The 27070-nt window shown below is 37.3% G+C and overlaps 3 protein-coding genes across 4 annotated transcripts in view; 1 reads left to right on the top strand and 2 right to left on the bottom strand.

Moving 5' to 3' along the window:
- The window catches only part of atp6v0a2b (ATPase H+ transporting V0 subunit a2b), a 21929-nt gene extending 9969 nt beyond the window's left edge, over positions 1 to 11960 (bottom strand). The window contains exons 1-11 of the mRNA XM_081366464.1: positions 11214 to 11960; positions 10486 to 10564; positions 10130 to 10227; positions 8738 to 8875; positions 7168 to 7265; positions 5750 to 5876; positions 5547 to 5629; positions 5171 to 5264; positions 2277 to 2489; positions 2014 to 2164; positions 61 to 200 (exon numbers count right to left, since the gene is read on the bottom strand). Of these exons, the coding sequence (XP_081222590.1) occupies positions 61 to 200; positions 2014 to 2164; positions 2277 to 2489; positions 5171 to 5264; positions 5547 to 5629; positions 5750 to 5876; positions 7168 to 7265; positions 8738 to 8875; positions 10130 to 10227; positions 10486 to 10564; positions 11214 to 11330 (1338 nt within the window). The 5' untranslated portion in view covers positions 11331 to 11960. The remainder of the gene's footprint in view (positions 1 to 60; positions 201 to 2013; positions 2165 to 2276; positions 2490 to 5170; positions 5265 to 5546; positions 5630 to 5749; positions 5877 to 7167; positions 7266 to 8737; positions 8876 to 10129; positions 10228 to 10485; positions 10565 to 11213) is intronic.
- Positions 11281 to 17230, top strand: trmt2a (tRNA methyltransferase 2 homolog A). Of its 2 annotated transcripts, none has more exons than XM_081366470.1 (12): positions 11281 to 11774; positions 12696 to 13324; positions 13536 to 13644; positions 14089 to 14270; positions 14461 to 14575; positions 14696 to 14811; positions 14893 to 15004; positions 15481 to 15603; positions 15712 to 15787; positions 15877 to 15993; positions 16092 to 16188; positions 16795 to 17217. In XM_081366470.1, the coding sequence occupies exons 2-12, from the start codon at positions 12702 to 12704 to the stop codon at positions 16955 to 16957; spliced, it is 1833 nt and encodes a 610-aa protein (XP_081222596.1). In that variant the 5' UTR covers positions 11281 to 11774; positions 12696 to 12701; the 3' UTR covers positions 16958 to 17217. The 2 variants fall into 2 exon arrangements, with proteins under 2 accessions (XP_081222596.1, XP_081222595.1); XM_081366469.1 differs by lacking the exon at positions 11281 to 11774 and adding an exon at positions 11987 to 12260 and having other exon boundaries at positions 16795 to 17230.
- On the bottom strand, positions 17159 to 27070 carry dgcr8 (DGCR8 microprocessor complex subunit). Its single transcript, XM_081366468.1, has 14 exons — positions 26623 to 27070; positions 25060 to 26035; positions 24581 to 24743; positions 23391 to 23533; positions 22921 to 23254; positions 22632 to 22829; positions 22445 to 22546; positions 21997 to 22095; positions 21787 to 21869; positions 21588 to 21688; positions 21334 to 21440; positions 20176 to 20303; positions 19966 to 20079; positions 17159 to 19777 (listed from the first exon to the last, which is right to left on the bottom strand). Exons 2-14 carry the CDS (start codon positions 25753 to 25755, stop codon positions 19694 to 19696), a joined length of 2352 nt encoding a protein of 783 aa, XP_081222594.1. The 5' UTR covers positions 25756 to 26035; positions 26623 to 27070; the 3' UTR covers positions 17159 to 19693.

Below are 27070 nucleotides of genomic sequence, written 5' to 3'. Positions count from 1 at the left end.
AGAAGGAAGTTAATGCTCGGTTGTAGGCAAATACATGTCAAAACAGCAAGCTGAATGCACCTCATTCCTGGTTCTCTTCAGTTTGCGGTCATTCTCATAGAGAACCATCCACAGAGCAAACAGTGCCATGATGATGCCGTGCCCGAGGTCTCCAAACATCACGGCAAACAGGAAGGGAAAGGTAATGATTGTATATGGAGCTGTGAAGTGTGACAAAAAAAAGCATTCACATCTTATCTAAGCATCTATATAGGGCTGGGCGATATGGCTGAAAACTGTATCACGATATAAGTGTTTCATATCGGTCGATATCGATAATTATTGAATTTTTTTATAACATATTTAAAATAAGGACCAGTCCAGGAGACAAATATATTACATTTAAAGATTTTTTATTTTAAACTTAACCTACCTCTGATTATAATCCCATCAGTTATAAAGGCAGAAATGTCAACACGACCATGGAAAACTCAAAAGTCTAAAATCACAATGAACACTTAACAATTATCTCTTAACATTAAGGTGCAAAATTAAAGAATACGTAAGAAATGTTTTATAAAGGGGTGGGCGAAATGGCAAAAATATAATATTACGATTTCTTTCAGGAAAATCACGATTCACGATTTTATCACAATTCTTTTTTATGTTGGTTTTACTATTTTGTGACTGAGCATTACAGCCAAACTAATGTCCATATTTTAAAAACAAAGCCTTAGGAAACAAAATATAAAAAGAATGGCAGACAGGGCGGATAAAAAATGTTCTCATTATTTTCTTTGTTATTAAATATCAAGATCAAAGCTACACATTACACATACACAACTTAATATACAAATTAAATAAACAGTGCTTTATGTTTTCAGCTACAGTATGTGTTTAACAGTAGCATTGCAGAAAGTAATTAAATATGAACAAATATGAAAATAAAACAAAACAGACTTCACTGTATAAATTATACATTGATACTTATTAAAGCTATTAATAAAGTTATCAGTCAAGAGCAGTGAGTGATTTTCTCTTTACATTTTGTTGTTTAATTAACACTAAAGGGATAGTTCTCCTAAAAATTCTAATTTTCATAATTTACTCTCTCACGTTGTTTTAAACTCGAATAAGTTTCTTTCTTCTGTTGAAAATAAAAGTTATTTGGAAGAATGACCAACAGTTGATGTACCCGAGTGACTTCCATAGTATATTTTTCTCCTATGGAAGTCAATGGGGACCAGCTACTGTTTGGATACCCACATTCTTCAAAATATTAATATTAGAAAATATTAGAAGGAAATGAATACAGGTTTGGAACAACATTAGAGTGCGTAAATAATGAGATAATTTTTATTTTTGGGTGAACTATCCCTTTAAGGACAAGCGGCAGCGTGTTTACTATTACTACTGTCTCTTTAAGAACTGCGCGCGACGCGTCTATTATACACGCATTTGACATGCAGATTTTCTCTCAATTTTCTCAAGTTTGCTTTCACTTTAGACATATCCGACTAGTTTATGTAAACCTTGTGTGTATATAACAGTATTAGCACAATAAGACTCGAAAGATAACTTAGTCCAGTATCCAGGCGCTGGTAGACAGGCTTTTAGTGCATGTGAGCTTCACATGTACGCGCTGAGAAACGCACACGCTAGAACAGCGCATCAGAACGCGAATAACAGAGAAACTGACGACGGTCTTGCATAATCTGCAGACGACATTGGTCTGACTACGGTCAGACTTGAAGTCAGGAGAGCTGACTTTTCCTGTTTTATCTAGTTACTAGAGAGTGAGTGCCTTTGTTCATGCAATCAAACTTGCTTTGCTGTTTTTTTCCGACGAAAAAAAATAAATTATCGAACGTTTTATCGAACGCATTTTTTATTGATATTGATTACGTGTCTATCGCGATACATATCGTTATCGTTTTATCGCCCAGCCCTACATCTATATGTATGAAGCATTGAGGACATGTATATGATCGAGGATGTAAAAAAAGAACAGCTTTTGAACAGCTGCCCTCTCACCTGGGTTGACCTCTCTGTAGCTGCCCACGCCGTAAGCGTCCACTATATTCTGAAAGCCTGAGGTAAACTTGTTGGTGCGTATGAGGGTCGGTGGAGTGTCACTGCTTGGGATACGATTGACAAATGACGGAACTGTGGCTCCACTCTTCCTCTGATGAAACAAAACAACAAAAATAGCACAGCAGAGTTAAGGATGTGTGCACACAAATCAATCAGATGAATTTGAATTAATGCGCCACCTGAAATAACGTCAGGTTGCTTACCGATCCATCCTCTAGCGCCCTCCGAAGAGCAGGCAGATCATTTACAGGACACCACCCCTCAGCTATGTGGCACTTGTTTGTGACATCAAAACTGCAGAGGTTGAGGATGTGGTATATGGCCTTCATTTTCTTAACCTGGATTACCCAAATGTACACAGACTCTGAGGCCTTGATCAACACCTGCCTCAGGTAATCCTCAGTGCGGTAAAGAACCTATGAAGAAACCACCAAAAGCATTTCAACAACGCTTTCAAGAACAGGTTCACAAACGCATCAAAATAAAACATTTTGCATGTCACTTTTTAAGGTTTAAACATAAAAGAGTCTTCTATAACGTCCCAAGAGTGGTGGCTCAAACAAGGGGCCTTAGCAAACTTCAAAAGGACTGCAGGATGACTTAAAATGAAATTTTATTTATTTATTCATTTTATTTATTTACTGGTCGTTTATTAATAAAATATGATGTATATACTTTTTTTTTTTTTTTTTTTTTTTTACAATATTTTTTCCTCTAACAAACAGTTCGTATTTCGTAATTTTTGTAATCACAATTAATTGTGCTAGATTCATTTAATGTCTTGCAGTTAATAAGAGTGTTAATGTGCTAAAAAAATAAGTTGAAAACATAATGTCATGAAAAACATTGAATGTCATAATTATAAGAGAAAAGATATATACAGGTAGAAAACCGCTGTTCTAGAAGTATTCATAATTAGGCCTATAGGATGTGTGTATTTTCCAGAAGACACGTGACACGAGCAGCCACACATGGCATTTATTGCCCTGGTTTCTGAACGGTGCGTTCATTCCGTTCGGTGCTGAACATTTTGCCCTGCTGATCAGCATATATCTTCAATCAATCGAGAAACATTTTAAGCACAGAAACAGCCCGATTTTCTTTTCATGATTGACTGGGCCTTTTCATTTTCATAGGTTTTCCTGTACTTTGTCCTGATTATGACACTTGAACAGGAACCTGAAAGGAACAGTGTGTGTTGAGAGTATCAAATGCACATGATTCACTAGTGGAGACTTGTCCAGAGCCTAGACCTCATGAATATCATGTGCTCAGCTGGGCCACTAACACATTCTTCTTTCTCTCTCTTACAGAGCGGTCACAAGCAAACTCAAATGCCTTTGAAGCTAACCTGCCCCCCCTCTAAATTCCTCGACTGCATGGCTGTCTTGAACTGTTTAAGGAAGATTGCAACTGAATTTTATTAGACTTATTTAAAAAAAAAATCCATTTTACCATAAAATGTGCGACTGCTGCATTTATTAATGTCAGGTAATAGTTTCAAGCACAGAGGTTTCAGTGTTTCCTACACTTTCCAGGTCAGGGCAAAACTGTGCTTAAAGAAATGACATTTCTGTCATTAATTACTCACCCTCGTGTCCTTCCAAACCAGTGAGACTCGTTTATCTGGACTGAGGGACTAAAACGGATTTCTCTTTCAGCGTGGAACACCACTATACCCTCATCAAGATCTAATGTTTGCTATTGTCAACCAAAGCATCAGTCCTCATCAGAGATATAAAGAAGTATGATAATACGATGTGGACTCAAGTGTATGGTTTAGTAACTTTATTTGGAAGCATTATTATTGCTAACTGCTAACTGTATTATTTAGTAATTTAATTATTATAGGTTTGGATATAATATTCCGTGTTTGTATTTCCCCTGTGCATTTCTATTAATTACAGCATTTAGCCTATTTTTGTGTAAGTAAGTAAGAAAGAAATGTAAGTTAATCACAACTATGTGTTAAGAGTACCCTTTTACAGCCCTTGTTTTTATCTAAAAAGATAATTGATGCAAAGAGAACAGGGTGTAAACGTAAAATATGTGGTGACAATATTGATGAAGCAAGTTGATGTAGGCAAGTGAAAATATGCGCAGAACTGAGAAAATAGTATTTATGAAGATAAATGAAGGTCTGTGTCTGGGCAAAGGAGTGAATGTTTACAGGATATTTTAGGCAAACAACTCTCTAATCATGGTTTGTCCTGTAGTTGTAAGCCTTCATTTGAGTAGTCTGTTCTCAGGGAAGCACAACACATATTGTTCTGATCCAGGTATAATTGTTTTATTGATATTTTTATACCCATTGCAGTTTAAATGTTGCACAACAAGTGCTTGTAATACAAATATTTTTGAGAAATTTATATATTTCTTGTTGGGAGTGGATGCTAACTGATGGGTATAATCTTACCTTGTTTTTACACAAAATGTTTTGCTATATTTTATTTTAAAATTTTGTTATATTTACATATTTGTATATTTACAGTAGGCATAATTGGTCAGGGAATAAGAATGCATTGCGTATGTACCATGAGTCCAAGTAAATTTTCTCTCATTCACCTGACTCATACATATGTGCTTTTTAAATGCCATTGGCTCATGTATCTTTGTAGTATTTTAAGTGATATAACAGATTCTATAAACAAATCTAAAGGTTAATTTTCGTCTTTCTCCGGCTCTCTGCACTGGCGTCATGCAAATACTCACTAGATCCAACATGTGGCCATATGCACCTTGCCCATTGTCATGTTTTCCGTCACCATTTGACAATATCCCACCCACAAACACTGAAATGACTGTTGATACGGCACATGGTGTGTTTCTTTAACCGTCTAAAGCATCTGAATACGAGGCACGTGTTTGTTGCTAAGCATCTAGTTTTAACATTCTAAGAGCTATTCACACAGAACGTGTTTTTTTCCTTTCACTGCACTGCATTTTAACTGACTTTCAATAGCTATGTTTCCATCCATCTATCACTAGTGACAGAATGACTAGTGAGATCACACTTACAATTCTTCATTCGTGTTCCACACAAAATGTGAGTCTCATAAACTTTAACAAGTGAGAAGACAAGCTCATCCTGACTCACCGTGTGCAAGTCCTGAATGCGTGTGCGGAGCCCCTCCACCACATCTGTTCTCTCCTCGTTACTGTTGGGGTACGGGTACAGGTGACAGTGGTAGCTATGGAAACAAAAAACAATCTTTTCAAAACTACAGCACTTCTACTTTCTATAAAAGAATAAAAATACTCATGAAGCTTCCCCTAAATGTAACAGGGAACAAGCCATTTATCTTTATAAACCGCAGCAGCTCCCCGTATGTCTCAGTGGCGCAATCAGTTAGTGTGTCATGGTTAAATGCAGCGGATATATGGTTGCTCAACAAATAAAGTCATTCAAAGCAGACTAACAGAATCACTAAGCAGAAGTAGAATATATCAATTTAATTTAAAAACCAAGTTACCAGTCACATATCTTCTTAACTTTCTGTCCAATCTGATCTCCCCAGTAGGAGATAAGGAACACCACATTCCTGGTTGGCTCCCCCTGACAAACCAGACAGAGAACAGACCATCACAAAAAACCTGATAGCTATAAACTGAATCAAGCATGCATTTTTGTTACCAAAAAGATTTGATGTTATAAACAAATGTCAACTGGTCTCACCGAATCAGGGTCGCACAGAAGCTCGTCTACCTCAGAGTAGCTGAGGATGGTGTAGCCCTTACACACTCTCCAGAGCATTCGCTCAAATGCCTCGATTTTTACACTCTGGATGAGCCCAGAAATGAACCTGAGCAGCAGGGACAGAGGATTACGAGCTCAACTTTACAACAGTGGCATGAATTGAAAACTTTTTGGATATTAACAGCACAGGTTTTGCATGCCTTTAAACATCCATACAAAAAACAGGATATACTAATATATATATATATATATATATGCATTAAAGGGTTTGTTCACCCAAAAATTTAAATTCTGTCATTAATTACTCGCCCTCATGTTGTTCCAAACCTGTAAGTCTTTTTAATGAAGTTTTTAATGAAATCTGTCCCTCCTTTGACAGTCTATGCAACTACCACTTTGTTCATAAAGTTCATAAAGAGATTGTAAAATTAATCCATATGATTTCAGCAGTTTAGTCCCAATTTTCTGAAGAGACTCAATCGCTTTATATGATAAACAGATTGAATTTAGGCTTTTATTCACATTTAAACATTGATCAGCGAACATAAACAGAAGCTCAACCGAACGTGCGAGCACAAACCTCATTTGTTCTTGCGTAAGCTCAAACGGGCTGCGTAACACGACAATGAACCTCATTGGTTCTCGCACGTCAAGCGAACATGCTTAAGCTTCCGTTTAACACAACTGATGTGTCAGCTGATGAATGGTTATATGCAGGGTTTGAAATTAACATTTTCACTCACCGGCCAATTTCGCTACTAAATTTTTAAGTTACTGGCCATTCCAAAAAAGAAAAGAAATGAACCAGATTAACTACGTTATATATTTCTTATTCAAACAAAATCCTGTCATCCAGCATCTTCTCACTTCCCATTTCATCCTCATGCTTTTCACCAAAAATGTGTTTTAGGTGGACAGATCAATACAGTACAAGGAAGGAGCATCAAAAAAAAATTAGGATGTAGGAAAATAATGTCTTTTCAGATAACCAAATACTTTTTAATCTTCGCTATTGCTTCAGTGCAAATGAATAAATGTGCCGTAATTTGTTACGTAGTGACGGGCATGTTTAGGACAGACAGATATACGGAGATTCGACCCGGGTATACGCCGTTTCCTGCATTTCACTCTGTTCACATACAGGTTGAGCGAGCAAGCCTTTTAAACTATACAACATTGACTGCGAGTGCAGAGGACCTTTCTTTTCAAGCGATCAAATCATTCACAAATACGCTGTTGTCCACACAGACACAAAACAATTGAGCTGCACACAGAAGGTGTGCAACAGCGGACTGTTCTGATAATGAAAATGACATCACATTATCTGTTGGTGAGCCAGAGCAGAACGCAGAGAAGTGAAGTATACTTTCAACTTAATGTTTTTAAACACTGCTCACCCAAGCTTGGCTCCAAGCCTCTGCATGCTGGTGTAGTCCATCACAGGTTCTTTCTCTAGAAACGGAAACTCTTCATACTGGGCCTGTGTCGACTCCCTCTAATCATACACAAGTAGAAACACAGCAAGAGATTAGAAACACAAACACATAGGGCTGAGTGGTATATTGAGTTTGTACGATGTATCAATATTTTTTTATAAACGATATAGAATGAGGCAATACCATTTATATCGATATACAGTAGTGTGATATTATGAGCGCATCTGAAAAATAGCGGAGGAGAGTGAGCTGCTGTGAGGAAAGTGCATAATCCAATTTGTCCTAAACATGAGATATGCTTTATATTAAGGGCTTTAAAATAACTCTTAAGATATAGTTGACGCTTATAGTTTAAAGCGGCTTGCCGCATCAGATGCTCTGACAGATACTTGTGCCGTTTAACGCTTTTGAGATGTGGCGTTTTCCTTAGTGCATAACTTTTCACAGACATTTTCTTCATCTGTAAATGTTAGAAAGTCATGCAAATATTTCCATTTTGCTGTCGGGACTGGACGAGCCTTCCCCAAGTGAGTCTCCGCTAAACTTCACACACTTGAAACTTCACACAATGAAAGAGCGCAGTCACGTGCATGTGCGCCAAACATTCGGAGAGGAACAGAATAGGATGCAATAATTCTGACAAAAATATAGCAACATTTTGCTAAAATATTTGTTGTTGGACAATAAATGTGCCATATGAAGGATTTTAAACCTACAAGTAAGTGTATTTTTATGACAGCAAAAACTGTAAAGTGACTATTGTAATGGGGTAATCAAATTTATTTTCATTTTTTAGTTTAGTAAAATTAACTGCTTTAAAAAACATTATTTTTGTTTTTAGATTGTAATGTTACACTGTAATGTGATTTTAACTCTTTTTTTGCAATCCAATATATAGCATAGCATACATGGTTACATTCACTTTATTTGTTTTCATAGCCTTTAATATGAACATTGTTCGTAGGGCAACATTGGGCAGAATGTGAAATAATAATCTTTTTTTTTTTTTTTATAATTACAGTTTTTTTTTTTTACCCAAATAGAAAAAAGTAGAAAATACCAAGATATATATCGTACAATACAGATATTATTTTTTGGCCATATTGGCCAGTCCTAGACACATTATAGCCTCCATGATCAAGAAGAAGAGGTCAAGAGTTAAAAGTTCTGGCAGTCTGAAAATCAGGTGACTACAAATCGCCAGCATGAAACCCACAATCCTGCTCTCTAGAGATAAATTCCTTTCAATTACACCAAAGAGGTCGAACGTGGTCATCCGTCATGCTTCAAAAACATCAATAGACACAGAGAAACAAAAGACAAAATGCAGACAAGACTGAACTCATTTTTTTTTTTTAACTTTGATTCATATGGAGCTGTTTGTTTAACAATAACATTGAGATAATGAAACAATAACATTGAGATAATGAATGACAAAAGCATGGTAAATCCTTCCACCAGTCAGACGTTCCCTTTTTATTTAAGCTCAAACAAAGGCTCCAAACTTGTGACAGGGAATCACACGTCCTACCTCTACACTGTGTTGCACAAAGTTGCGTGTGATACGCAGCATATGCGTGTACTCAGTCAGTTCTAGAAGGTTCTTCTGGAGTTTCTCCTTGTTCCTGGTGACCTCACTCAACTCTAGTTCCAGTCTCTGAAGTTGCTCCTAAAACAAAGCACAAAGGCCTCAGTCATAACTAAATATCAGCATTCATATCAATGAGGAAAGTGTTCCTGAAAGAGATCTAGTAAGGAACTGCAAAACCGACTTCAGCTGATTGATTGACATTAATGTCAAATACAGGCAATAAATTAATTAAATAAAGACAAGACAAAACAATGGATATGCAAATAGATTTAAGAAAGGGCCAATGCAAAATATTCTATCAGTGTAAATTAAAAGGAGTTAGTTCACCCAAAAATGAAAATTCTGTCAGTAATTACTCACCCTCATGTTGTTCCAACCCCGTAAGACTTTCGTTCATCTTCGGAACACAAATTAAGATATTTTTGATGAAATCTGAGTGCTGGATCACTCCTCCACAGGCTTATGGACACTATAACTTGCTGGCCCAGAAAATGTATTAAAGACATTGTTAATATAGTCCAAGTGACTCCAGTGGCTCAATCTTAAGTTTATAAAGCGACGAGAATACTTTTTGTGCGCAAAAACAAACAAAAATAACAACTTTATTCCACTTTTCATTTCCTTCTCTCTGGACCTCAAGTTTTTTTTTACGTAGTGTAATAGCGTAGCGCATCTGTGTTTCACGTCACCACGTATCACACATGACCAGATACGTGGTGACGTGAAACACAGACGCGCTTCGCTTAAACACTACGTGAAAAGACTCGAGGTCCAGAGAGAAGGAAATGAAAATGGAATAAAGTCTTTATTTTTGTTTGTTTTTGCGCACAAAAAGTATTCTCGTCGCTTTATAAACTTAAGATTGAGCCACTGGAGTCACTTGGACTATATTAACAATGTCTTTAATACATTTTCTGGGCCAGCAAGTTATAGTGTCCATAAGCCTGCAGGAGGACTGATCCAGCTCTCAGATTTCATCAAAAATATCTTAATTTGTGTTCCGAAGATGAACGAAAGTCTTACGGGGTTGGAACAACATGAGGGTGAGTAATTACTGACGAGTAATTTTTGGGTGAACTATCCCTTTAAGGGGAGTTTTTAAATGTTCTTAAAAGTTATCTTTATAACAAAGGTAAAAGTAAATATCTCGGCTATGAAAAGACAGAAAACAGAATAAGAATTATATAAATTATATTTAAAGCAGGACTCTAGTTTAACTAGGCAACTGCCAGTGAGAATACAGACCGGAGAAAAATAAAGACATTTGAATGTGTCTGAAAGGTCAACTAATAACACAAGCTAAACAAATGAACAGTGTTTAACAGTTCTCACCATTATGACCATCACATGTTTGGGTAATGGTGCAGCTGGGTTCACCTCCCCTTCTGGCAGTGGGATGTCTTCTTTTTTAATTTCCCTCAGAAGATATCCTGTTACACAAGTCCAATTTGAGTTCATTAGTTTCTGAGCATTGATCAAGTGCCATCACAACATATTATAATGAAATACACCTTACTGAATAAACTCAACTGAATGCAATGTGATTAACCTAATTTGTATATCTTAGGTTCAACCATCATGTGTTCAGAAAGTATTGAGACCTTTTAACAGATCTATCATTTCACTGAAATGTAACATGATTTTTGAATGATCTTATTACATTAAGAAATGAACAGCAAAGCTTTTACCTAGAATCCTCTCCATCTCTTCACATTTCTTGATTTCATTGACAAACTTGCGCTGAAAAGAGTTCACACTTGGGTTGAGCTGAAACAAATAAAAACATCAGATTAGTAGATCATGTACATTAAAATAATAAGTTACATTATGGAAATGAATGTTTCATGACATTTCTATTCTAACTATCTGAATTTACACAGAGTTAAACATTGTATAAAGATTCTTTGTTAATGACTTAATGAGAGATAATAAAATGAGTGTAAACTAAAGTGTGCTAAACATTTATACATCTTTTAGTTCGGTGCTTGATTTTAGTGTTCTGTTTTTTGTGATTGACTCTGTACCTTATTCTTTAAAAAGGTTGTTTGAAATAAACAAGAATTTTTAATAAAACATGTTGTGAGCTTATTGGCAACAGGGGTGTGCCTAAAGGGTACAAAAAATCAAATATTGTGTGAGAGATTTTAACACAAGTTCTTGTACTGAAACCAATATCCTGTGCACTAAAAATGTCTCAATGTAGATTTTGTTGAGCTTAATAGGTACGTTTACACTACTTTATTAAAAATGGAGAAATGTTCGCCTGATTAAAGACTTCATCACTTGTTACTGCTTTTAAATAGCATAATTCATATCAAAGCATCGGGCTGTGAGCCAGTCAGCTAAACACAAGCCAAGTCAATATTTCAAATAAGAAATACACATAATCAACACATTATTGAAACTATAAACTTACGTCTCTGAACTCCAGCAGCCCCAGTTCGCCGAGTTCATTAATACAGTCATAAGCGGATCCGGACTGCAGAAAGAGCTGGGCCAGACACATCTCCTCGCTCCGAAACAACGAACCCATGTTGACAAAACACGTCCTATCCTCACCAGGGGAGGGTTAAGAAGTGTTAAATTCACCAGGCAGAGAAGTTAAAGGTGGATAAGAAACCCTACAGGTCCAGGTTATGTCCTGACTGGACTCTTGGACTGGGCTGATAAATGAATGTCTGTCAGCGCTGGGGCTCTAACTTCAGCTTCAGCCGCTTTATCAGTGACACGTCTCCCGTCTCCAGTCCCAAAAGCCACATCTGAAAACCCGCTGTCAGTCCTTATAGGAATAAGATCCAAGGCTCCAGTACTGTTGGGTCGTCCATCCCAGGTTGAAGTTCGGCTGAAATCCCACAGCACTGAGTGGTTTAATAAAAGTGACTTTCCGTTGTAATTTGCGCTGTCTTGGTTCCAGATAGCACCGAGCTAGAAGCTACTGTCGAAGGTGTTTGGCCTCTCATTCAGTAATCTGATCTCGGTGAGTTATCCCCCCTGTTTTCTTTTACAGACTATCATGTAATGTTTAACAACAGTTGTTAGTCATTCGTGCTTGTTTCTGTCTGTCTCTTCCGAACACGAACCTCTTATGCAGCCAAACTTCTTGGTCCGTCACAGTAGAGTCACTCGGCACTTACTTTCCACAGTTGAGTTACACTTCAAAATAAAAGTCTCGGCTTTTTTGTGCTAGATACGCTGGAATTAAACGAATTTAAATGTCTAAATACAGTGCAATTAAATTACCTGTACTGTTTAAATTTAATTGGTATATTTAAAATTATTAGTATTAGAAGAACATATTATTAAAAACACCTTGACCGGTGTTCCCACAATGCGCTGCTTTTGACACGTGTTTCTGTCTCAAAGATGGCAGCTTGCATGTATGCATAAAGTGCACAGTGGTTTTAGAGCTCCTTCAGGACTTATAGTGAGGAACACTGAATACTAGGGTGATTTAACAGCGCAGGTTTGTTCAGACGATGTGAAGAAATATCAGAAATAACTTTGCTTTGCAATTAATTGTCCTAAAAATACAATCTGCTTTGTTTTTTAAGTCTTGTTCCGTCCATTAGTTGACATGTAACATGCGAATTAATTTTTTTAGAGTGTTAAAATGTACATGCATATGTATAAGGGAATTAGTATATCTTGTGTATATCCTGTATATAACTGTTCACTGTTTTTTGTTTTCAATGGTCCTGCTGTGTGAGAAAATAATTTTTAAAGTACAAATATTCCATTGTAGTCTCTCAATTAATATGATGTCTTAAATCTATGTTTAATAACTGTAGATGAAGCTAGGAATTTTGGTAAGTTTTAAGTGAATTATAGCATAACGTTGCTAAAACAGATTCTTGAAATTGAAGGTCTAATAATCAGATTCTTTCGGCATTTCATGCAGATCAAAATGACAGATGTGGCCGTTGACAAGAATGTTCCAGCTGGTTCATTACCAAGCACAGAAAAGGAACCAGATGACCTGATGGAGGAGAAAAACGAAGAGAATCAGACAGAAGCAGAAGGAGAGGGTGCAGCCAGTGATGTGTACCGTTACATCAAAGGAGATCTCTTTACCTCTGAGATCTTTAAAGTTGAGATTCAAAACTTGCCAAAGTACATTGGTTTTAATGACCTGAAGAAGTTCCTCAACAAGCATGGGATCAATCCTCACAAAATCAAGCTGTTTAGCAGACAGATGTTTGCCTTTGTCACTTTTAAGAACCAGGAGGAAAGGGACAAGGCCATGAAGGCAGTGCACGGCATGCAATGGAAGAGTAAAGTGCTGAGTGTACGGCTGGCCAAGCCCAAAGCTGATCCCATCCTCAAAAAGAGGAAGCAAGAGGAGGAAACGGAAGGTGGCCCGCCGGGTGCGAAACGTACTGCGGGTGGCCAGGAGGTAGAGGAGGATGAGGAAGAGCCTCTCGATACCCAGATTGCCAATGCTGTGACACCCTTGTGGAACGTGCCTTATGAAGAGCAGCTGAAGAGGAAAGAGAAAGAAGTTGAAGGTGTTCTCCTGAAACTGACCAGGTATTTCTGATTTTCTGATGGGTCTGGGGACATGCATAATTGCATTTGCATGAATGGCTTCCAGATATTTCCTTCAAAATAGAAAAAATGTATAAATTGCATGACATTGTCACCCATATAGTTCATACAAGAGCTTCTGGTGGTATAGAAAATGATGTTGGTCAGTAAAAGTTCTTTCAATACAACTATCTTCCTTGATGCTTGTTCTCAGAGAAATTGGCAACAACAACAAAGCCATGCTTCCCTGGCTGTTCGTTCAAAAAGAGAAGTACAACAAAATGTGCTGCCCACTCGAGGCCATAAGACCATCACCTGTGCAGGTAAATCATACGCATGCTCGCATGTATTATTCTAATTTAACACATCACATATTTAACTAAATAAATATCATAAACTATCATGGCATTACCACTGGATTCAGCCTAAGAATTATTCAATGGATTTCAGAATATTTAAAATTTCACGCCCCTTGCACATTTAACTTGCCATCAACTTTATTAAAGACGATTAAAAACGTTTGTAATGTGTAAATCTAAAATAAAGTGATTAATAATGATAACAGTCCGATACGGATCCTAACGGACCACGCTCAAGCAGCTTATTTCATGTATTTAGCACATTCTGACTGATTTAATGTCACTTTTAAGGTTAATTAAACACTATACACTGTAAAAAGAAATCATCCGTTTACTAAAATCTATGGTTACAGAAATAGTATGACTGAGTGTGATTGTCACTGTCTAATAAAGACCCTATACTTGCAGACGGAGTACAGGAATAAGTGTGAGTTTGTGATTGGAGTGGGAGCAGATGGAGAGGATAAGACTGTGGGCTTTCGTTTGGGTAAGTATAAAGGAGGATCCTGTGCAGTAGTGAGTCCATCAGAAACCACCCATGTGTCTTCTGAGGCCAAGAGGGTTGTGCAGGAGTTCCAGCAGTTCATCAGGTGAATGAATTTACTGTTGATTCTTTAATGTGCATCTAAATCTTAATCTAATTATATGTATGGGCCTATCAGTGAAATTTGTTTTGAAAGGGTGTTTCAATTCCAGGGCCTAAATATATGTCTACATTCCACATCAGCCAATGTGTATGTATTTATTTCTATTTTTTGTGTTTTGTGTTATCCTGAACAGGACCACTCCATATGCAGTATACAGTCCAGAGACTTATGAAGGTCATTGGCGGCAACTGACAGTACGAACAAGCAGGATAAAGCAAACCATGGCCATTGTTTTCTTCAATCCACAGGTAAATAAGAGATTTATTCAGTGGTTATTTTTGTGTCCACTTTAGACATTATTCATTTGACAAATCGTGGAACTATTGTTGCTGCTGAATAATTAGTATTATTTTATTTTTACAAACTAGAAACTCCAAGAAGAAGAACTTGAGGAACTGAAACGAAACCTGCGTCAGTATTTTACCGAAGGAGAAGGAAAAGAAAGTGGCCTCACATCTTTGTACTTTGTGAGAATGGGACAAAGGTAAGCCCCCCAAAATTTAAAATGAGATTCATTTAGATTTTGGAGCACTTTACATTAATTTATTAACTTGCATCAACCCAGGACATCTGCGGGTACAGAGGACCTGCCATGTGAACATGTGACCGGAGAAGAATGCATTCACGAAGAACTTCTCGGACTGAAATTTCGCATTTCTCCTCACTCATTCTTCCAGGTAATTTCTTGAGGATTAACAATACACTAAAAAACATCAGGAAACTATTTCCTTAATGCCATCATGTATATGATTCAGAATATTAAGTAATAGGGGCATCATAGCAAGCATATTCGTCAAAAAAATGTTTCAGCTTCAGAATCATGAACATTTTTATTCTGGTGTCACTATTGTCCTGTGCATTGGGTTACCAGCACCAAGTCCAAGCCTATTCATTTCCACCCCCAATGTAACACCAAATTTAGCATTTTAATCAACAGTAATTTTTTTTGTTAACATTTTACCATATGTCTTGGTGCATCGCAATAATATTGTATCGTGAGTTCAGTATCGTGATATGTATTGAATCGTGACATGAGTGTATCATTACACTCCTGTTAAGTAGAGGATATTAATATCGATTAAATGTCCTGCATTATTGCTGTTGAAAAGTTTACAATATTATGATTTTTTTCTTTTTTTTTGGATACTGCCAGACGAACACACCTGCTGCTGAGGTTCTGTACTCTGCTGTGGGTGAATGGGCTCAGCTGGACCAGGACAGTACTGTGCTGGATGTGTGCTGTGGAACAGGAACCATCGGCATCTCACTGGCAAAGGTGTGGCGTTTGCTTCTAAGAATACACAAAAAAAAAAACAGAAAACTGTTCTCAGAACAACAGTTAGCCGCCTTAGAAAAATACTAAATTCTGTGTTGTCATTAACAGAGGGTGAAGAAGGTGATTGGCATTGAATTGTGCCTGGAGGCAGTGCAAGATGCTAAGGCTAACGCTGAAGCTAATGGTAAGCCAGAGTGACATTATCATTGTCCTATTTTTCTCTCTCCATCTCATCTCCCATGATCTACTCAGACTTCAAATGTATATTTTCAGGCTTGACCAATGTGGAATTCCACTGTGGAAAGGCTGAAGATGTGTTACCCACTGTTCTTAATGCTGTGGTATCCCCCAACGTCACGGCAATCGTAGATCCTCCGAGAGCAGGGCTACGTACGTAAAGTACTCTATCATAGTATCTTGATATTACTGCTTTTAACTTGTAGACGTGGTGTTTTAAAGTTTTGACCAAGGTTCCTCACTCTTACCAGATTCCAAAGTTATTCTAGCAATCAGAAGAGCAGAGCATCTGAAGAGACTCGTCTATGTCGCCTGCAATGCCAAAGCTGCTATGAACAATTTTATTGAGTAAGTTTATTTTCTATTTAAAGTCAACACGAAATGCATTTGCAAACAAAATTTACTTCCAGAATGTTAAACGGGTTATATAACAAGTACAAATTTAGGGCAGGGACATCAAATCTATCACAAATTGATTGAACTGTTAAATATCGGTATTACATATTAGAATGTTGGTGGTCTGAGTGCAAAAGGTGAAATATGAGAGGGATTTGTGACACAAACCTCATTAAATTTCTTTGGTTACACTTTATTTTAAGGTGTCCATGTAGCACTGAGTAATAATAATTAAACTACATGTACTTACTATAGGGTTATGGGTTGGTTTATTTGCATAATTTATAGTTTATAGTAATTACTACACTAACTACATGTACTGTAACAAGGACAGTAAAATAAAGTGTTACCATTTCCTTTTTGGTTTACTTAAACAAACCTCTTCCCCTAGCACAATAAGACCAGAAATTTGCATTAAGAAAACAGGGTAAATGTTTTCAGGCTGACTTTCCTCTGACAATATATCGCATTTTAAAATGTTCCCATTCAACTATATTACTTCTAGTGAAATAAGCACATCAGAGCCTACTCCGTTTTAATAAATTGTTTGTCTAAAAGTCTCTGTAGAGCGCCTTCTAACCGTGTGCGAGGAGCCCCTTTCCGTCCAGTGAGAGCTATGGCTGTTGACCTCTTCCCTCAGACCATGCACTGTGAAACCATCCTGCTGTTTGAAAGAGTGGACTACAGCTCCAATACTGACAGTCAGACCACAGAGACCTGAAGCCCTGCTGCCCTTACCATGCTGACACAGAAGTTTCTCTTCTATTAAAACTCTTGGATGGATGTTTTTTTGTTGTTTTTCCCCCCAGATTTGAACTGACTTGATCAAAGTGCACAAACCATTACATATTTTTGTATATGTTTCCTTTTTTTCCTCTGTTTGCATTAAAACAACCCATTCAAAAACAGCACAAGACATCAGTTTCTGGTCATCAATTTATTTGCATAAACAAATCACTGTATCAGCAATCATGTCACATTAAAAGAAATGTATTTAGGCAGCGTTACTTGCAACTAAATCATTCAACATTATCCCTTCAACGATAGCGCATTAAAAAGCACGCATTTCTTCATAACTAATACTCACTTGGCAAGACTGACAGGACAAGTCGTACACCCCAGACATATATTGGGAAAGTATATTCTCTAAGCACTCTTAGTATGGCATCAGCCTTGTGCTCATTGAAAACAGGAAAATTGTCTTCACAAACATTTAACATTCAGAAGCACACAAACTAAAACACTAAATTCACTGACAGTGCACTGCATTTAGTCGCTGTCCCAAGAAAACCTGATTCACTTGTTGCGTTAAACAGACTTTGACCTTCCTGTCATTTCTTAAGGCTAGAATATATTTTTTCTCCCCTAATAGTTTCTAGGGCTGGGCAAAACAATTTCATTTTCGATTACTCGTTTTTTAAAATGTGGTCCATTCAAAATCGATTCTCAAAGGCCACGAATAGATTTTTTTCCCTTATTTATCTATTACCCAAAAGCCAGTATTACTTTTTCTACATTGTTCATAGGCCTGCGGCCTCCATGTTACAGATAAAGCTGTGAGATTTTATGTTTATCTTAAACATAAAATAACCTGATCCTGTTTGATCAAGGAATGCAACTGTTTTACATCCAATTTTCAGCATAAATTTTCATCTTGCATCAAAATCATCTTCATTGTAAGCATTTGAAAATAGATTTGGGTTTTGTTTTAATGTACCCAAGTGTACCTAAAATGTTTAATATATGTTTGTGACTCTTAATTATTTTTTTTTTTTAATTAACCACTAGTAAACTTATGTGCACTGTTCTTTTTTATAAATATAGGATTTGTATTAAATCTATATTCATTCAATTCAAAATCGAATCAAATTGAAAGCTTGCGAATCGAAATTGAATTGGAACATTTGAATCGATACCCAGCCCTAATAGTTTCAGGGAAGTGGTGGTTTTCTTCAAACAGGGACCATCATTTTATTCCAGCAGTTATTGCATTTTTTTTATTATTATTTAATAATTCCATGTATGTTTAGATATATTATGAATAGCTATGCAGCAATATTCTATAAAAATGCATAAGACTTAAAGCTTTGGTTCACACTGCTCTTCAAGCTATTGAATACAACGACATGGTCTGATTTTCTTCGAGGTATGGAGTTACCACCTGTTTTTAGGTAAACTGCCTTCTGAAATAATGAATATGGTTCAAACTATAATACACCATGATACGATCTGAACAAAACAAGCACAATCACCTCAGCAAAATGTCCACAAAACCATACAGAATTTAAGACAAACTCAAAAAAGCACATGCGTAGAAGGCATTTTCTCTAAAATATCAATGCATAAAGCAAGCGTCACTCCACAAATACATAACGTATAGCATCACAAATGCAGATTTAAGTGAGGCGTTTCCCTTTTGAAACAAGGTACCATCAATGAAAGGGGTACTAACTAAGGCAACATATGCCATTTTTTGAAGATTACCAACCAGTATCTAATGCAAGAGTTAGATTATATCAAAGTTTAACGAAAATGTAATTATAAAAAGACCACAAGAAAAAAAAATAGCATACACAAGCATCCTATATCCCTGATGTCTTCCTCAACGAACTACAGTACCTCAAACACTTGTGCTTTCTGAACAAGTAGAGCAACTGGTCAAGTTGTCCATTGGTATGCATCACCCCTTAATTCAAATTAAAACAAAAGGCTTGTTCATTTCACACAAAAGGAAATAGTTCCAACATTAGTGCATTTCTTAACAGCAGTTGGAAGGTAAGTGTGCATATGAAATGCTTTAGAAATACAACATTTAAATGCTTCACATGCCAATAAGAACTAGACATGGCCACTAAAGAAAACCCACACTAAGTCCAACTATTTTCCAGATAAAAGATCACGTGCACTGAATGAACAACTCTGCATGCCACAGAAGCTGACAAAAAGGAACCGATCCTTGTAAAATGACAGGCATGTCTGAAAAATGCATCAGTAAAGAGTACTGAGTCTCGCGTGTGAAATCTGTAGTTCCACAGTAAATATGAAATGAATTTATTTGCCGTTTAAGAAGGGAAAAGCAACATTTTTATTAACATCTAAAAGCCACAAACTTAAAAGCATCTGTAATACTTAATACATATTTTCTAGGATTTTCATATAGGCATTATCAACAGCCATCATTATGTGTGCACTTTTCAGGTGCAGAAGTGCATCTGGAGGTATTTAATGCTCATTCTACCTTCCCTGTGCATGTATACAACTCTAACTGAACCCATTCATTATGGGCAATAATTGGACTGGGAATAGAGCTCAGAAATCAGATAGAAATGTAACTAGTATTGCCATTTTGCACTGCAAAGTAATGCATAAGTCAGTAATGCTGCGTTGACCTTTTGTTATAGAACTATTACCATTGGTCAGTGCTATCTGCTATCACAAGTTGCTGGATGAGGGTTTGCTAGACGTCAACAGTACACAGAGGTTCACTGCCAGGTTGAGCAGACTCCATTATAGTCATCTTCGGCTTCTTTCTTGCCTCCTCCTGAAACGAATATAAAAAGACAAAATTAGTACGCACTAGAAAAGCTGTTTAGCTGTCACTTTACGGAATTTATTTTTGGTCGACTGCAATGCATCAACTCGTCCAAAGAGGATGTTTTTAATCTTTAGCCAACTTAGTTTATCCAAAGTGCGAGATTTGGCTGGAAGAGGTCAAGTTTGCAGCTATACCCTTTCTTGAGCCAGTTTCATCATCTCCTCTCGTAGTTTGTTGAGGATGTGGAGGTTTGGCTTGTTCTTTTTGGCATACTGCTGAAGCTCAATCACACTCTTATCTGAGTTCTCCTGAAGACGACAAGAATTCAACATTACAACCACATAAAAAAAAAGAATTCCCTTTATGAACACATATGCAGAGTATGATTTAAAGATAGCGCTGACCTTTTTTACCATCTTGTTGCTTTCTCTGCCGTACATGCGCAGCAGTGAGCCCCAGTTCTTCACGTGAGGATGAAGCATCTGGAGAATCTTCTGTGACGCCAGCTGCTTTCCAACCCTCTTATTTTTACCTGCAGTCAACAAGAGTTAACAGCATTAGCTATGTGGCTTGTGAATGACCTGCAGGGTGGACTCAACACTTATTTCAAAAGTCTAGCGCTGTGAAACATTGGTTTTTACTTGTGTGCTTTAAACAACCCTATACGGACACACTGAAGCTTGAGTCGCCATTGCCTGGTAAATTTAATTTTACTCGCCAGACTTTTTACATGGAATGCAAGAACAATGCAAATGAAAAGATTCTACACTAATAAAATAGAAATTTCAAACACTATTAAAGACAAGTAAACAGTCTGTAATAAAATAAGAACAAATTATCAAACTACAATAGCCCAAATAATCAATAGAACAAAGATACAAATTAAACAGTGTTTTTCAGGTAGATCCAACAGTTGTTAGATACAGATTAGGTACAGAAATTGAATAAAGTTATCAAAATGTAAAATAACACTGCATAGTTGTCACGTTAGTCTTACATTCGCTTAAGACATTACCGACTATGTTTACAGGGACGAGCATTTTGACCATTTTGTGTGAAATTGTCCATTCAAGCGCAAGACGACGTGAAAGAGCTCAATTCAGTGTTTCTGGGTGCACACAGCGCCTTTGCGTTGTCTTGCGTTTGAATGTTTAAATTGGCAAGGCTTAAACACGTGCAAATGATAAACTTTCATTTGATATGATAAATCATTCAATGATAAATCGGGACTCTCTTGACCATCGGGCAGTCCTTATTGTCGAGCCCTCTCTTTCTCTCACGTTCAAAGTGCATATGTGAGAGAAAGCGACAGAGGGCGCTCTTAGCCAAGCGACGAACTAAAAGCTCAGCAGGCAATGAAATTATCTGCGCTAAACTTATTTTTTGCCTCTAACTCAAATCACAAGCGACTGCAATCATACAATTTACTAGCCATTGGCTATTTAAATTAGCAAACTAAAATAAAATCGCCTAGCGTGAAGTTTGGTCGCAAATGCAAGTGATTTACACGCAATTGTACAGGGTTGTTTAAATGAAAGTTATTTTTAAGCATGGATACTCACACCAGCCGCGTACAGTGTGCTTCCCACATGTCATGACGTATTCACTCTTCTGGTTCTTTCCTGGAATCACCTCAAACTTGATGCTGGTGTCACCCATGCCATGGTTTCTATGGAACAGACAGTAACAGATCTTCAGTTGCTTTTCAAACAGACATGATGATAATCATAAGGACCCACAGACTGTCTGGTTGTATTAACAGGTGTGTTTCTTGTAATACTGAATTGTGTGTAATCAAATGGGAAACATAACATACCTCTTAAGGCACTCATGAAGGATCTGATATGGTGAGAGTAAACCTGCTTTGTTTGTCAGCTCGTACACCCTTGAATCTTCAATACTGATATGATTAAAATACTGTGAGATGGGAGAAGGAAATAAACGACCTTAAGTACCACAAAGAAAAGAACTCTGACCAAAGATAAAATGTCTTCATTCAGAAAGAAGAGCAGTACCTCCAGTTCATCTCCCTCTGCGGGCTTCTCCTCAGACGTCTGCTTCACAAAGTCAGGAATGAGGATCTCCAGTGTTGCTCGAGCTTTCCAAAAGAGAACGACAGTGTGAATAATTACTGTTCTCCAGTCAAATAAATGTTTATAGTAATCAATTCATAAAAAAATATATATTTTTGCAAAAGATTTAAATGAAGAGGGGGAAGAAGGTACCAGCTTTATTCTTGGCAAGTTTTTTACTACTTGCTGTTCCTGTGCCATAAGTAACACCATCTATAATGACTGAGGCTCCGAAGGGTTCACTTGGGTTTTCTGTGCAAAGAAAATGTTACATTAAGACGTTTATATTTCATTCATTTTTTTTTTTACCTCAACAGGCCATGTATTACAGCAATTTCACCATGATTAGAGGAAATTGGCACAACGTCAAGCCCAAAATCCCTTCAACCGTTCGGCATGGCCTTAAACGGCTTATTGCTTTTACAACAGCATTATAACACAAATGATCAATTGCAATGATAAAATCACAACCCATTTTCTGCCAAGTGACAGTTCATTAGCATAACTGCAAATTATACTGCAGATATGATGTACTAAATTCAACTCATGCTTATTACTAGCTTTTTTTATTTATTTTAGTCTTATGCATTATTCTACTTACCACATTCAAAAAAGTTGTAAACTGGTCGCACTTTGAGTACTCTTTGCATATACTCATGTAAAATGCACACTTCTGACTTCCCATTGGGGTTGATTACAAACTCTGAAATATAAACATGGTCAGTCTTGTCAAAACACCATGTTCTGTGCCATACAATTCATAAATGTACAGACTCTCAGACAGGTACCTTTCTTTGTGGGTGCGTCTTGTACGGACAGTGTGATAAGTTTCTGATTGGCCGGTAGAATGGGCCTCTCAGACTCAGCCTGCTTCCTCTTCATGTCCCTGTTGAACTGTCTGCGCTCGGCCCATGTGCGAAACTTCTTCACTGTCACTTGCTCAAAATCAAAGCACTTCTCTAGGTAGCTTCTAAACTCCTCAATTTCTGGGATGCAAGTCACAAGAAGATAGGGTTTACAAACCATGTGTATATTGAATAATGATGTACAACAGAGAATAAAACCTAATTCTCTTACCAACAGACTCATCTTTGCAAACCTCCACCTTGGCTCTGACCTGGCCCAGCGCTCCCTGTGCAGTATCACAGGCTTGGCTCTCCTTCCCCTCGGAGGATCCTCCTGGTTCTATGATGTCAGGATCTGGATCTTCTGATGTTGGTCTGCCAGTCGGCTCTTCTGTGGCAGTAGAGTCAGGCTCATCAGCTCTCTCTGATGAGACGCCCTCCTCTCCAGATTTCACTGGAGACACCTCTGCTGTCGGAGTCACCTCTCCATTCTGTTCCCTATCTTCATGTTCCTTCATTTTCTTGTAGTGCAAGCAGGGAATGCTACTGGTTGGTGGGTCATGTTTCTAGGGGGGAAATGAGCAGAATACAGGGATGAGGTGCATGAGAAAGTAAAGATCAATTCAATTTGTAAGTAGAAATGATGCACCAAGACAAAATACTATCATGAAAGTCTTATCTTAGATGACTTAAACCATTTACTCTAATGCTTCCTGTTCCAAGGAAGTAAGGTCTGGACCAGGTCACAACTCTGGTTTCCCGGTGGAGGTAGACTGGAATGCCAGAGTTATGGAATGTCATGATCCACCCATCGGGTAACGGCTCAGTTGGCGGACGCCCACGACCTTAAAAAAAAAAAAAAAAAGCAATAAAAATAAATCAATAATAATATTAATGTCAATCAATAATGACAAACTAGAGTCACAGAGTCATATGTAGGTTTCTGTTCTGAATAATCGTTAGTCACTAGCAAAAACTAAAATAAGCATTTGTAAACTGAAACAACATTAAACAGTATAACTGAAAAACTAAAATATATTTTCACAATGCCAAAATGGACTTTAAAAAAACATGCCCACAACTTACTTTTAGTCTGATACAGAATATACACTACAATTTAAAAGATTTTTTTTTTAAAAAGAAATTCATATTCTTACTCACCAATAATGCATTAAATTGATTAAAAGTGACGGAAAATACTTTTACATTGTTACAAATGATTTCCATTTTAAATAAATGCTGATACAATTTGAGCCAAAGAATCCTGAAGTGAAAAATATTTATTAGAGTTTCCACAAAAATATTAAGCTGTTTTCTGCATTGATAAAAAATTTCAGCTTTTGCTGCCACAGGAATAAATAACACATCAAAATATATGAAAAGAGAACAGTTATTTTAAATAACTGTATATATATATATATATGTGTGTGTGTGTTTGTGTATATATATATAACACACACACATATATATATATATGTGTGTGTGTGTGTGTGTGTGTGTGTTTGTATATACATATATATATATATATATATATATATATATATATAGATATATATAGATATATACATACACACACACACAAACATACATATGTGTGTGTGTTTGTGTGTGTATGTGTATATATATATATATATATATATATATATATATATATATATATTATATATATATATATATATATGTGTGTGTGTGTGTGTGTGTGTGTACACACACACAAAATTCTAACTCAAAAACTAAATTATCAAAGAGAATAAAAGTACAGAAAACTATAATATCCATGAGTTCAAAAAGACCCATCACATAGTTTGGGTGAACTATCCCTTTAAGGCATTTCAAAGTAATGCAATCTAACATTTTAGAGTAGCAACAGCGTTTATGACTAAAGGGCTCACTCTTAAGAACGGTCTTAATTTTGGTCATCATGGGCTGGACTCCGGACTCCCCATCCGAATGGTGATCACTGTCTCCAGCGAACTTGTCTTCAGCCAGACGCCTCTTCTTGGGCATGGGCATGCCTTCTTCCAGCAGGGCATCTACATCATTATCAAAGTCCTCCTGGAAGAGTAGGTGGGTAAGAAACTGGCAGCCAATGACATGTCATCAACTAAATGTACGCTGAGAAGCCGATTTGAATCAAGCCCACTTTGGGAACTGTAATTCAAATGTTCTTCAAATGGACCACCTTGTTACACTCCAGGATCCATCTTGATGAATGAAAGACACGTGCTCTATTTGTGGTAGATACACATTTCAGTAGTTGTTTTGAATGATGGGCATTTAGAGGTTTAGATGACAATAATTAACCTACATTATAACGTAATATTTCAATTTGAACAGAAAGCAAATGACCAAAATCAATCATGCATTTTACCTCATAGCAGTAATTCAGGTCCTCCTCTTGCACTTGCTCCTGCTGAGCTATCATCTGAGACCTGAAACCACTCTGCTCTCCGTCTTCCACTTCCAGAAAGTTCTCGCTGAAATCTTCCAGGTCGTCCAGCACGGCAAACTCAACCTTGTTCTCCTGCTCTGTCTCCAGCTCGTCGCTGTTTCTTGCTAAACCTAAGGAACCGCCACTCATGTTCGAGCTGCCCGGAACACTTCTCTGCTTTAAAGAATCATGCAATTCGCCATTCAGGCCCTCTAGGCTCTGATCTTCATTCCTAACCTGCCCCAAACCAGTATACAACACCTTCCTGTCTTTGCTCCTGCTGCTGTCAGAGAAACTGACACTGATCTTGACATCTTTGAGGAGTTTTAGATCAGGTAAGAACTTGGTAACTGGGGGAGCGTGGCGAGCGGTTCTAGGGCACTTGGCCATGGGCTCAGAAGTATCTGACAGGCAGCTACTAACGGACAATGTGCGCTTGTTGAGGAGAAGCTGTTCGTCCCTGTCCACTGCTGGGGTGTGTTGGTGTCCATCACCACCAGAGCTAACGTCCATTTCCTCTGCGTCACTGGACGTTTGCAGGGGAGGTGGTGGAGGTGCTTTACAGTAATCATTCCCCGCAAATAATGCGTCTGGTGGCTCCAATGGGAGGGGAGGTAAAATCTCATTAACATCCATGTTAAATTTCTTTAAAAGAGCTATGCTAAAAATTATACGAGAATGCAATTGGGAAGGGATCTAACACATGCATGAACACATTACACAACTCAAGACACCTATTTAATAATATTCATGTGAATGGTTGAATTTGCTAAGCTGACTACATTGTTCTTTTCATTAATGTAGACAGCTTTTTAGAAATCACTGTCTCAATTATTGGAAATCACAATGCATTCAGCTTAAAAGTTGACCACATCTAAACTCTGTCCATCCTGGGAAGCCAGATCTTCTGTCAGTGCTGAAAGAAAGAAAGAAAGAAAAGAAACATCAGAAGAAATTCAAAGGGCACCATAAAAACTTAGCACGGATCTAGATGGCTAAACTTCTCAGATGCATCTTTAATTCCCCATATGCTTATGATGTATGCCACAGACAGCAGTATTAACACAACCGACTATGTGTGCATTTGTATGTCGCGATGAAAATAATTGAGTGTTGTTGCTAAATAAAAGGCTCGGCAAATAAACACTGTAACTTATTTGCAAGGTGTTAAAATGTACCATAAGCTTAAAGGCCTTTGCTAATTGGTCGGCTAGGAGTAACTAAAAGCGATATGGCTACATTTTACCAAGCAGATACAAAAAAAAAAATGCAATTTAGAGTCGCATCTTCTTGTCATAAAACAATTACCAGCGCGCTTTTTGTTTTGTTCAGCAGAAACCGATTTATGCTTCGATTAGTTGATCCGTGTGTTAGCCATAGAAAGGAGACGGCCATCAAGGCACTCAAGGCTTTTCAGCTGAACTGAGCGTGAATCTGCTAACGTTAAATGTCGACAGGAATAAATATCAGAGAGGTTTCGACACACTCTTCTCTTTTACTCACCTAACTACACAAATGCTCTACTGAAGACCGCATGCACTCAAAGGCTTTCTCTGTTTGAGGGCTTCAGATGGCCGTCTCCTCTCTCCGCCATCTTCACTGCAGAGCGGCATCAGGGTATCTGAACACGCCTCTCAACCGGTGCCAACGTGCGTTTGATTGGACCAACGTGGTCCATTTTTACTCAAATATTCGCTTCATATTCTCCTAAATAGCACTTTAGGAAGATTTGAAGTTGTTTTTTGGCTTGGTGAAATCAAAGACTACACCACAACATTAACAGACATTATTGGACAGATAAATAACACATTTACAGAGTTTTGTGGATTTGTGAGTGAGCAGTGAGAGAAACTTCAGGCATGTCTAGTAACACTACTAAGTGTTTAGTAGTGGTGTACATTTATATTATAAAATGACTCAGTAGATATGGCTATTACAAGTTTTTATTGCT

Source organism: Scardinius erythrophthalmus (genome assembly GCF_964197995.2).
Source record: "Scardinius erythrophthalmus genome assembly, chromosome: 5".
Lineage (NCBI taxonomy): Eukaryota > Metazoa > Chordata > Actinopteri > Cypriniformes > Leuciscidae > Scardinius > Scardinius erythrophthalmus.
Note: the sequence above shows the minus strand (reverse complement) of the source record. Positions and strands in the feature narration are given on the sequence as shown.

What these genes read in the sequence shown, in the direction of transcription:
- dgcr8 (XM_081366468.1), bottom strand. Translation starts at nt 25,755, where the DNA reads ATGGATGTTAATGAGATTTTACCTCCCCTCCCATTGGAGCCACCAGAC. An exon ending in AGACGCACCCACAAAGAAAG is followed by an intron (nt 22,547 to 22,631) that starts GTACCTGTCTGA and finishes TTTATATTTCAG; the next exon opens with AGTTTGTAATCAACCCCAAT. An exon ending in TTACAACTTTTTTGAATGTG is followed by an intron (nt 22,096 to 22,444) that starts GTAAGTAGAATA and finishes TTCTTTGCACAG; the next exon opens with AAAACCCAAGTGAACCCTTC.
- trmt2a (XM_081366469.1), top strand. Translation starts at nt 12,702, where the DNA reads ATGACAGATGTGGCCGTTGACAAGAATGTTCCAGCTGGTTCATTACCA. An exon ending in GTTCTCCTGAAACTGACCAG is followed by an intron (nt 13,325 to 13,535) that starts GTATTTCTGATT and finishes GCTTGTTCTCAG; the next exon opens with AGAAATTGGCAACAACAACA. An exon ending in GGCTAACGCTGAAGCTAATG is followed by an intron (nt 15,788 to 15,876) that starts GTAAGCCAGAGT and finishes GTATATTTTCAG; the next exon opens with GCTTGACCAATGTGGAATTC.